This window comes from Camelus bactrianus, chromosome 6, assembly GCF_048773025.1.
Source record: "Camelus bactrianus isolate YW-2024 breed Bactrian camel chromosome 6, ASM4877302v1, whole genome shotgun sequence".
NCBI lineage: Eukaryota > Metazoa > Chordata > Mammalia > Artiodactyla > Camelidae > Camelus > Camelus bactrianus.
The window spans coordinates 41,557,546-41,570,323 of record NC_133544.1 but is presented as its reverse complement, the minus strand read 5'-3'; the positions used below and the strand labels follow the sequence as shown (position 1 = coordinate 41,570,323).

General features: G+C 39.5%; 1 protein-coding gene across 7 annotated transcripts in view; it reads right to left on the bottom strand.

The window, feature by feature from the left end:
* TXNDC16 (thioredoxin domain containing 16) overlaps positions 1 to 12,778 on the bottom strand; it is a 76,226-nt gene that overhangs the window by 48,995 nt on the left and 14,453 nt on the right. For all 7 annotated transcript variants that reach the window (XM_010962154.3, XM_010962156.3, XM_010962155.3 and 4 more), the window contains one exon: positions 12,603 to 12,677. In XM_010962154.3, coding sequence (XP_010960456.2) covers positions 12,603 to 12,677 — 75 coding nt within the window. The remainder of the gene's footprint in view (positions 1 to 12,602; positions 12,678 to 12,778) is intronic.

Here is a 12,778-nt window from a genome sequence, read left to right as displayed (position 1 = left end):
ATACATTTTGGCTAACAAGCAAACTGTGCGTTACTTCAGAACTGCTGGGAGGCACCACCTACTGAACTTAATTGGACTGCCATGTAAATTCCCGGCTTGGGAATTACATCCATGCATTTACTTTTATTTCCCTAGCAGCTCTAATCCATTTACTTCAAAAATCAAATCTGGGAGTAGAAATCTCCCTAACCTTTTTTCTCAATAAAGACTGGCAAATATAAATTAATAAAAGCCAGTGTTGGGGGGGGGGGCACTTCCCACATATCAGGCATAGTACTTTATAAGTAGTGGCAATTTATCAGTTTGGGGACTGCCTGGCTGTTGAGTCCTCTCTTTTGCCTTGGGAATCCTGTTCCCTAAGTCTTCATGGTGGGCAGAGCCCAAGTCCCCTCCTACAAGCTAATAATACTGTAAATTTGCTTTTCCAGGCTCCCTGCTGCTAGGCATGGCTATATGACCCAGAATCACTTGTCTGACAACTTAGCCTGGGATGTAAAGAATCAGGACAGTGCAGAATTATTTCCAGAAGCAGTAGCAGCAATAGTCAGCTTCGAATGCAGGAATGACAACAGTGCTCATGACAGCCGCAGTGCAGGCAACTCCCAGCAGTAATGCAGCAGTCCCTCCGAGATCAGCTCTGTGCCATGACTAGGACTGTAACCCAGAGCTGTATGAACCTAAGTCTAGTTCACCAGCCCTCCTAATGAGCCTGAGATTTCCTGTATCTGCTCCAAATCCTTTTCTGCTTAAGCCAGTCAGACCCAGATTCTGGGGCTTATAACTAAGAACACCCAGCAATGCACTCAGTCTTGTGTAATTTTCCTGGCAACCATCTGAGATTGGTACCGTCATTAACTCCATTTTACAGATAAGGTCATGGGGCTTAAAGAGGTTACCTTGCCTAATGTCCCAAAGCTCATTAAGGAGTCATTATCCATGAGGTAATAATAACCAACACTAATGACATTCATAATCTAATGATCTCTGTGATTGTTCCCAGTGGCTTCCTAACTTTAATATATTTTTAAAGTTAATTTCCAGAATATGGGGACATCTAGGGATCTGTAGGAGCCATTCCACAAGCCTGTGCTCCTTCACCCCAGTTTCAAAGAGGAGAAAGGGGTTAAAGGAAAAATCTGTCTTGGGATTTTCTTGCTCTAAAGATGGGATAAAACAGCCTGGGCCTGCTCTGACCTGGGAGCTCTTCTTGCCCCAGAAAGGCCTTCCTATTCCTTGGCATACTTTTCCTGAGACCCTCCTAACACAGCCATTAGGAAGATACATGGCCAAGAACTGAGTGAGTGTCAGAAAAAAAGGAACTGAAGTGTTTACCTGATCCTGCTTTTAGAGCAGCATGTTGCTCAGCCTTTTTTTTTTTTTTTTTTAAAAAGACCACTATTAAAATTATATTTCTGTCATTACTGATACTCTAAAAAAACCAATGAAAAGGAAATGTTACTTCTATTTTGCCTTACCAAAACCCATAGGACAGAAAAAGGGAGGGGGGAAAAAAAGAGAGAGAAGAAGAAAGAAGGAGAACACGGGTAGAGAAAGAGATAAGTTACTTTTATCTAAATTAAAATTACGGTTGACCCTCCATATTCCATGGGTTCCTCATTCGGAGATTCAGCTGATCGCTGATGGAAAATATTCCGGGAAAAAAAAAAAAAAGCTACGTAGTTTTAAAAAGCAAAACTTGAACTTGCCATCCACTGACAACTATTTACACAGCATTTACGTTGTACTAGGTATTATAAATAATCTACAGATGATTTAAAGTATCTGGGAGGGTGTGCATAGGTTATATGCAAATACTACATCATTTTATATAAGGAACTTGAGCATCTGCAGATTTTGCTATCTATAGGGGGGAGGGGAGGTGCGGGGAGGGTACTGAAACCAACCCCCCTCGGATACCAAGGGATGACTATAGATTATGCTAGGCAGGTCCATGTATAAAATGAAGTATCCCAAAATATTTTATTAAGCATTTTCTAAAGTAGTATAATTTGAAAAAAAAAAAAAAACAGAAGTCATCTCTGAAGTGTGAGTACAAGTATAACAAAGTTTGAACACATCAGCCTTAGCCTTTTTGTCATACGTTGTATATTCTCCTACTAGCTTACCACTTCTTAAATTCTTAACACCAGAAACAATCTTACGGGCTTAGAACATAAGAACACTTCTGCTCCTCCAATTTTTAACAACCAAAAAGAAGCTTTCCAATTCATTCATCCACCAATCCAGTATTTTTTGAACACCTAATATATGCCATGCACGATGCTACACACAGGCAGGACTCTGTATAAGACAGCATGGTTTGGGGATATAACCATTACTACCAACTGACTTAGAGCTGTGAGGAATTCAAATCCAAGACAAGTCATTTTTTTATTGAAATTTCCCAGTAAGTCACTATCAACCAAGAACCCACCTGATAATATTGTGTAGGAACAAACCTGACAGAGATAAAAGAATGAGCAGCAGCTCAAAGCCTATCAGGAAGGGACCAGCATGGGCACAGATCAGGGGCTTGGGAGGAAGAGGAGCTTCCTCAGAGGTTCTACAGTAACATAACCTAAAGGCTCAATACCCGGGCTCCGCAGTAATGTGTTAAAAACAAAATATTAGCAGAACCTATGACAGGTGAAAATAATTCCCCTAATATTTGAAGTTCATATTTTTATGAGTAGTATATCAACTTAAAGGGAAAGAAACCCTCCATTGGACAAAATATTGTCACAAGAATATCAGTTAGCACATCTTAATAAAGAGTCGATAAGATTCATTGTTTCTTTATAGCACCAGATAATCTTTCCTTTTTGTATCATTTGATGATTTCTGGGGGTCAACAACGACTAGGAAAATAAATGGCCTTTGTTTGCAGCTGCTGCCTCACGGCAACTATCCCCAGCAACTGTCACAGCATCAACCAGCACGAACCCACTGCTGTTGGCAGCGTGTGCGAAACAGAACCGCAGGTAGGTATCTGAATTTGGACCGCTTTTTTGATTCCTTAATTGCAAAATAAGACTTTCTGTATTTATACAGAAAAAAGCAACTAACATTTGTAGAGCAATGGGTAAAACACAAAACATACTTTCACATGTGCTACTTTATTCTATCTTCACAAAAATCTCAAGCAGCTTCAATTTTAACATTTAACGACGAGGAAAATTAGCAGTCAGAAATGATCAAATGCTAGGACCAAAGGATGGATAATAAGGAATGGGGACTCAAATCCTCCAAAAACCCTGACTTCTTCATGTATCACTCCAAAGCACATTTGGGATCAGAGTGCCTCAGTCTCCTGTACCTCTAACTGCCTTGCCTCAGACTGATGAGATATAGGGGATTCTCAATCAACAAATAAAGACTGGTACTTTCTTCTTCTCAATAATGCCCTTCTTCATCCCATCTAGAAGCTGGGAAGTAAAATTTTCCTCACACTTATCAAACCACACAGTTCCATCAAGTTTTTTTTATTTGTTTGTTTTCATTCTTGTTTTTTAATGGAGGTACTGGGGATTGAACCCAGGACCTTGTGCATGCTGGGCATGCGCTCTACCACTGAGCTATACTCTCCGCTCTACAATTTCATCAGTTTTAACTACGCATATTTTAGAAAACAGAGCTAAGAATTTTTAGACTATAAATCTAAATTCTTACTTTTAATTTAAATTTTGTTCATCTTGCAAACTGGTAACCCTCTGGTATGATTCAAAACACAGAAAGTATCTGAAAAGTTGAAGAGTGAAGAGTCTACCTACAGCTCCTTCCCCCACCCCCGCTTCCCCATCCCATGTCCATAAACCAAGAATCAGTTTCCTGTGAAACTTTGAAGTATTTATACCAAACACATATATGCTATAAATATATATTTACACATGCCTCTGTTAGAGGACAATCGTTCCTGGATTTCTCAGTGTTCCTGCACAGCCCAGGTCTCCGGAAGATGAAAACTGGCATGACGCAAAGAGAACGTCTCCTCTTCACGTTCTACTCTTGCCTCCTTTTCTCTGGAGCCATCTACTCCCATTCAGAGGTAGTAAGACCTTTGTCATCTTCCCTGGAGCTAAATGCTTATATTTAGGGTAGAGACCTTCTACCCCTGCCCCAAGTGGTGTTTAAATTCCAGAGAAAAAGATAAGCCCTCTATCTCCAGAAAGAAAAAGTAGATGTGCCAGCTCCTAAATAAGCTCAGAGATGCATCATTTAAGTCCTCCTTCTCCAGACCTCACTCCAAGTACAGATGTAAGCCTGGGGCTCTCACCTTGTAGCTCTGAGGAGAACTGGGTATGGGGATGGAGTGGTACCGTGTTACCCTGGCTGCTGGTACTGATGAGTATGTCATCTGGTTTCTGATTCAGAGGCTTGGTGTTTCTGCAAGTATATATGCTAGCTGAATAACACCTAAGACCCTTCAGAATTTTGGACTTAACGCTCCCTTTCTTACATACACAGTACTATGCTGTACTCTAAACACTTGGAATTCATTAATATACCCTGAAAAATCAATGTGTGAAAAATTTTAATAGGCCAATAAGTCAGTATATTTTTAATCAATGATGTTTTAGGAATATTTAAAATGTCCTACAAAAAAACACTACTTCATTGGCGATAATGATTCAAAAATACATAATTCTTAAAATATTTAGTGTAAAGGCTACCCTAAGTTTATACCTGTTATTCTATTCTTAGATTTTTACTAATTTAATTCTTCCCAATGGCAATTTTCCTATATTCTGAGAATAAGAAATTATCTAAAACCTTGATCTTTTCTGTTTACAAAGGAAGCAAAGTTCAGATGTAGCTGTGGGTCACTGATCTCAATCAAAACATTCTACATAAAGAACAAATTCAAATGCTCTGGGGAAAGAAAATAACAGCACAGGTTCACATTTCTAAAAAGCAAGCCAAATAAAGCAATGTAAATATTCTCAAATGCAAGCTTTTAGTTCATATATGTTTTGAGAAATATGAAAACAATCTCGATATTCATTATATGCAAATATTTCTTCTCCTTGATAATCAGGCTAAGTAGCAGATTTGGGTCAAAAATAACTGACAAGTTAATTGCAATTAATATATTTGAATGTGTATGTTGATCAATTTTGGCAAATGGAGGAAATGCCAGTAAATTTTGGCTTCCTGTTTAACTACTGCCTAATAAATGCAAACACAGAAGATTTATATAATATATAATATGTTCATATAGCTCTTAGGTATATATTTAATATCAGGTAACACTGGCTAACAAAAAACTTAAGGATATAAACAAAAATAAATAATTAAATAACCATTTAGCTCTGGGTAACGCATTATGAAGAATTTCTGGGGAGAAGTCCATGGCTTTCTGTATTTCTCATCCATTCTACAATAAGGACATTGTTTCTCCAGTCTTTTTTTAAATAACAAAAATTCAGTAAGGTCAAAGGGAATAAACTTAATACACAGATGTCAATATTTTTATATACATACAAATTATACATATAAGTATATATTATACTTTCATCTTTCATATACATATATACATGTTATATATATTATGCATACATACACACATACAAAAAATTTATCAGTATGTGTGTACTAGACGACAATGGAAGAAAAGAACCCATTTACAATAGAAATAAAAGATATAAAATACCTAGTAATAAATTCAAGTGGTCTAAGCATATACTAAGAAAGTGTTAAAACACTACTAGAGGACACACAAAAAAAACCTTGAATAAATGGAAAGATATCTGATTCTGGGAAGGCAAGTTTCATTCTAAAGATGTCAATTGTCCCTAAAATAACTTATAAATTTAATGCCACTAGGATTTAGTCAGGGAGGGGAAGAAGTTGGACAAGGTAATTTTAAATGTCACATGTAAACAAAACAAAAATGTAATTCTAAAAATGGAACTGTGAAGGAGCATAGACCTTTCATATAGTATAAGCATCAGTAATGAAAACAACAGTACTAATTTAAAAAAAAAAGACAAATTAATGAAATAGAAAGTCCAAAAGTAGACCCAAATATAAATGAAAGTTTAGTGTGAAAAAAATGGCATCTTGAAAACTGAGATTCATTAATCTCAGCTATATTGAGACAGTTATTTAGCCACTAGACTAATAATAAAGCTAAATTCATTGCTTGCATCATTCACCCAGTTAAATTCCAAACAAAGCAAAGATTTAAATGTAAAACTGAACCACTGAAATATTAAGAGAAGAAATACACCCACACAAATAGAGTCTGATCTTTGACAAAGGAGTAAAGGCAATTTTAACAGAGAAAAGATAGTCTTTTCAACAAAGGGTGCTAAAACAACTGGATGTCCACATGCAACAAGTGAATTTTATACTTTTCATAAAAGTTCCAGAGACCTAAATGTAAAACATACGACTATAAATCTTCCAGAAGATAACATAGAAGAAAATCTTGGTAATCCTTGATTTGGCAATGAATTTTTAGATACAACACCAAAAGCATGATCCATGAAAGAAAAAATTGTTAAGCAGGACTTCACTATTATTAAAAACTTCCACTCTGCAAAAGATACTGTTAAGAGAATGAAAAAACAAGCCACAGATTGGGAGAAAAATATTTGCAAAACATGTATCTGATAAAGAACTTGTATCCAAAATATACAAAAGAACCCTTAAAAGTCAACAATGAGAAAACAACCCTATTAAAATATGGACTAAAGAGCTGAAGAGATACCCCACCAAAGAAAATATTCAGATGGCAAATAAGAATACTAAAAGATGCTCAATATCATATGTCATTAGGAAGCTGTAAATTGAAACAAGGTATCACTACACACCTATTAGAATGGCTACAATGAAAAAAAATTAACAGTACCAAATGTTGGCAAGGATGTAGAGCAACAGAAACTCATTCAATGTAGGTGGTAAAGCAAAATGATACAGCCACTTTGGAAGACAGTTCTGCAGTTTCTTATAAAGCTAAATATAGTCTTACCATATGATCTAGAAATCACACCCCTAAGTACCCAAATGAGTTGAAAATCACATCAATACAAAAAAAACCTACCCACAAACTTTATAGTAGTTTTATTCATAATTGTCAAAACTGGAAAGCAATCAAGATGTCCTTCAATAGGTGACTGTGGATAAAGAAACAGTGATACATCCATACAACAGCATATGATTCAGCAATAGAGAAATGAACTATCAAACCATGAAAAGACATGGAGGAACCTTAAAAACCTATTCCTAAGAAGCCAATCTGAAAAGGTTACATGCAATGATTCTGAAACCAAGTCCCTCTAAAGCCAATTCCCCTACCAAGTTTATAATTAACTTGTCTATCCAAAACTTTATTCCCTTTCTTGTCCCCTCTGACTTCAATCTTATACTAACTGAACACTAATCAACCAGAGTCAGATGACTAAAATTGCTATTGGTGATAACATCGCTAATGTATTAAAATTGCTGTCGTTGATAACGTACAGACTCAGGCTGTTTCTCCAGGCCAAGATGAGCTCACAGACAGCTCCCCCACCTCCTGCCCCAGGCCATGGACCACCAGGCCAGAGACTCAAAAACTGTGTAGGAATCTCAACTCTTAAAACTACAATTAAGAAATGTCACTAGATAATGATTAATTCCAGCTTCTCTGTTCTTCCCCTTTAAAAAGTTTCGCTTTCTGCAAAACTGACACATGAGCCCTTTTGCTCAGTTACAATTCCAAGTACGCAGCTCTCTGGAAAAGGCAGAACTATAGAGACAGTAAAATAAGATGAGTGACTGGGGAGAGGAAAGGAAAGGAGAATAGGTGGAGCACAGGGGTTTTTAGGGCAGTGAAACTATTCTGGTTGATACTATAATGATGGGTACATGTCATTACACACTTGTCAAAAGTCATAGAACTATACAACACAGAATGAACTCTAATATAAACTACGCATTTTGGTTGATAATAATGTGTCAGTATTTTTAATTCATAAATTGTAACAAATACACCACACTAATGCAAAATGTTAACAGAGGAAATTAAGTACAGAAGACAAAGGAGGTATATGGGAATTCTCTGTCCTATCTGTTCAATTTTCTGTAATCCTAAAACTGCTCTAAAGAAGTCTATTTGTTTTCTTTAAAAAGTGAATTCTTTAGTAACAAGAGCATAAGGGAGACCTTAGTACAACTTAAAAGCCAGAAGTCAAAAGAGAAAAGATAAATTTGACCTGATGATACTTAAATGAACAAAATAGGGAAATACAAAAGATAAATGACAAACAGGAAAACGTACAGTCTGCATCTCCTTCATATATGGAGAGCACCTAGAAATTAATAAGAATAAAAGTTCAAAACATGACAGAAAAGAGGGAAAAAGATATCAAGCAGCAGTCAGTTCCTTTTCTATGAACAGTACGCAACCGGAAACAGTACAAGAGGGAGGAACCGCTCGCCAGGCACTGGGTAGTTCAAACCGATGCTTTGAGTACACAGAGGTAGGGTGATGGACTGAAAGGCATTTTGCTCCTCATGGCAGTTTGTAAGGTACAGCTATGACAGGGCACATTCTAAATATCATTACTGAAAGTTGTTGTAAAATATTGTCTTCAGCAAGTCATTTTTTTTACATTTTAAACAAAAACGATACTGCCTCTTTGGAATTCTACTTCCTTGACATTTTTTTCCCCACTCAATTTCTTCTTCCCTTATTTGTTGGTGTTGTCCTAGGATGCTCCCTGGATGCCCTACATGTTGACAACACTCCTCGGGGGTGCAAACTCCTACAGTTGCCTACTCGAGACTCAGGTACAATGGGCATCTGACTTGTTAAAGTGGACTCATTTTCTCCTATAAATAAGTTCTTCTTCCTCGCCTGCTTCAGATGGTGATCAGATCAGAAGGAGGAAAGGATGTGGCGCTGAGCAAGGTGGGAAGGAGGGAAAAGAAGAGATGAGGATTATCTTATGTTTGTAGATTTGCTGATTGTTACCAAATTAACCATTACCAAGTCCAGTTAATTTCACCTCCTAAACATTAAAAAGAAACTACTTCTTTGCTGTCTTCCCTAGATTGTGCAGTGGCCACACAACAGTTGTACTTGGACAAAAATCTGTCTCACGCCCACCAGAAAGAGCTCTCAAGTGCTAATGTGATCACATCACTTACTTGCCCACAGCCCTCTGTTGAGCAATTAGGTGCTGAGGTGGTCACTTAGGACAGAGAACCAAACTAAAAGTAACAAGTAAGGCTTTATTCACTTACTTTATTCACTTGCTGAACAGTGCAAACAAGAGGCAAAAAGAGAGGCACTGGCTCTGAGACAGGAGGGAGGGGGGCAGGGCACAACCATTAAAGGAATGACACAGCAATTAGCACCAAGATGGCAGAAGACTCAACTCCCAGTAGACCTTGAGGCCCACGATGGCGGGAGGTCTGACTCCCAGCAGCCTATGAGCTTCATTATATGCTCACTGTAATATACTGGAGTGGAAAATGGCACTTCCACAGGCGCCGTGACAGTTCCGAGGCTGACCATAAAAGGTCAGAAAGTGGGCAGTGGCCCAGTTCCTGGAAATCCCAACCCCTTCCCCAAAAGTAGTCAGAATGATCCTCCCATTTATTAGCATATGAAGTTACTGAGCCCATAAAACCTAACCACCTCCTCCACACCTCATGGCCTCTGCGGCCTTCTGAGATAGCCTGCACTCTATGAATTATGCATCTCTCTGAACAAATCTACTTTTACTCAGCTATGGCTCACTCTTGAATTCTTTCCTGTGTGAAGCCAAGGGCCCTCACTTTGCAGGGCACATCCCAGGGACTCGCCCGAGACCTGGGACACGGCCATCCTCTCATGTCCCACTTTCCTGTATCAGCTCCACAACAGTGCATTCCCCACCTTCACCACGGAACATCTCCAAGCCAAGGTCAATGGGTGCAGGAATCATCTCACTCCAAGGAGCCCCAAAGAGATGGCTCCTGCCTCTTTATGAACCCATGGGCTGGGGAAATTTGGGGGTGGAGGAGGGGGGAAGGGCTAGGAGAAGAAAGGTAAGAGTCAAAGTGAAAAAAGTGCCCAGCCCAAGACCCCTGATAAGGAGGTCTTAGCAGATGCATCTGAGAGGTGCCTCAGGCAAGGTCCCTGATGATGAGGCCTCCAAAAGGAGACACCTGGGGCTAAAGGAAGGCATAACAGTACCAGAGAAACTGGTTACCTGTATGGAAAAGCAATAAACCTTGACCTCTACCTCACACTATATATAAAAATTAATTTGAGGTGAATCATGGATCTATACAGGAAAAAGAGTCAACTGTCTAAAATAAAATATAGAAGAAAATCATATTCTTGGGGTTGACAAAGATTTCTTAAACTGGACATAAAAAGTACTAACCATGAAAGATAAAACTGATAAATTTGGCTTTGTTAAAATTCATTTTCTTCAATAAAAAATTATTAAAAAGTGAAAAATAAAATAAAGGCAGGTATATATACATGAACATGTCTGGCCTGGGGGATTGAGGTGGAGTAGAGGCCTGAGTCCCTGACCTCCGTTTCCTCTAGAAAACTGCAATGCGCTGGCTATGCACCAAGTCCGTGTAGGCAGGCGCCTTCCCTCCATGAAGCCTGCCAGGCAAAGCCTGCAGCTGCCTGTGGTTGGGCCTGAAAGATCACTCAAGGATTCTGGCCCGGAGCTGGACTCCTCACCCTCCAGTTGCTACCCAAAAGCTTCAACTTCTTCCCATGGTGAACAGAGATCCCTTCCTTGGACCCCTTGCCTACTTCTCTGCTCTCATTTCCTGCTTCACATTTCACACTCCACTAAAAACTACCCTCTCCCAACTGCTCTAACCTCCATGCCTGGACTCACAGTTCCCCCGCTTATTCCACCTTCCATTTCTTCATCAAGCAAACTCCTGCTCATCCTTTAAGGCTTATCCCAAGTGCCACATCCTTCAGGAAACCTTCTTAACAAATACCCACCCTCATTCTAGACACACCAGGAACTATGCCCTACCCTGTGGACCCGTGTGGACATACTTCTACTATTTTACTTCCTACATAATATTTTCTGTTTATATTCCCTGTCTCTGTGACAAAATCCCAAATTCCTAGAGAAAAGAAGTCACATCTTATTCTGTTTTGTATCTCCAATGCCTTACAAATGTCTGGCACGTGGCACGTGGCACGTGGCAGGAACATGGGGAATACCCTATTTGTGGAATTCGTGTTCTATAAATCCCCAGTAGTATAGCCCAGGGAACAGGACACCACAGCAGGATCGAATGACACAAGCCCCACAGGCTAACCAGTTCAGGTAACAGGGTCCCCAGCACAGACAGCCTCTCCACATCTAAGGCCCAACTGTTTCAAAACCACCTTGTCATCAGGTTGCTCAGCGTGGACCTGCCGCTCCAGGATTTGCTGTCAAACTTGTCAAAGACAATCTTAGGATCCTCCCCCCCATCCCTTAAAGAACCTTTTTTTCTCTGCTTCTTCACCCTCCTTTTTGGGTCAAAGACAGTCATCGGGTATCCCTTGTAAAAAGAGGAGAAGCTAGTAAGCTTCCTGAGAACAAGTATCTATGACTTGGACTTTCTGCTAAGCTTTTTATGACCCCCCCACCACACCCCCACCTTCAAGACAGCCACCCCTTTTCTATCCCGGGAACAGGCTTCCAAGGAAGCCCAGCAGCTCTTTGGAATTCCTCCATCAAAAGGCCATCCTTGACCCCTTACAACTGGCTGCTCAGCCCACAGGCCTCAGGGCCCATGGTTGTCAGGGATTTCATTAATATATTATTAGTACTGAAACATTTAAAAGTGTCCATTTGTAAAGTGATAACCACAACTTTTCACCTGTAAGTTTTGAGTTTCCTGTAACTTAACTTTCACCCAATTTTTGTGAGAATCGGGTCGGAGAAGAGAAGGAAAACGGGAGCCACGCAGACAACAAAGACAGTCAACATCAGCAAAGGTCTCAGGGGGCAAGAGACCCACGGTGACGTGAAATTGGAAAAGTCTATGTAAACTTGTGTCCTTCACAAGGCATGGCTTCCAGCTCTGTCACCAGAGAGAACACTACTTCGCTCAGGGAGAGACGGCAGGAATGGGCCCCAGGAAGGTCTGGATCCCAGGCATGAAGATGCCATGCCAAGAAGGTTAAATTAATTTCACTCTCTCTCAATAAACATTCAGGTTATGTGCTGGGATCATTTGAAATGTTTCTGCACTTACTGAGCAGACATCGACTCCAGAAAAAAAATCAGGCTGGGGTGAAAAGGAAGCTAGACACTTTAAAAACCCTGGTGAGAACAGCAAAGATGAGCTGCTTACCTGGTAAAATCCTCACTGCACAGATAGAACCCTCACTCCACTGCAAGAGCAGCAGTGTGACCCATGTGGCATGCTGCACCATCTTCAACTTTTATACAGAATATCCTATTTCCACATCCCTCACCACTTAAAAAATTTTAGACCCTCTACGTGGGAAGATAGACCAGCAATTTGTGTGAAACTGATTCCTACAAATATAATGTTAAGACCCTAAGATATCATAATGGATTGTGGTTGTCTAAAATGAAATTGACAGATAAATAACAAGGGAGTAAGTGAATGGGTAACCCCGTACTTACAAGAGAACATGAGCAATGATGGCATTCACATCAAACAAGGTATCAGTCGGGAATTCTCTGAGTAATATGTTGCCCCTGTAAAAAGTTTTAAAAAGCATTACAGAAATATTTCCTTAGCATTCAATCCCCTTGTCTCTCTAACACACTAGGCTGAAAGTTCTTTGGTGTTCGAACCT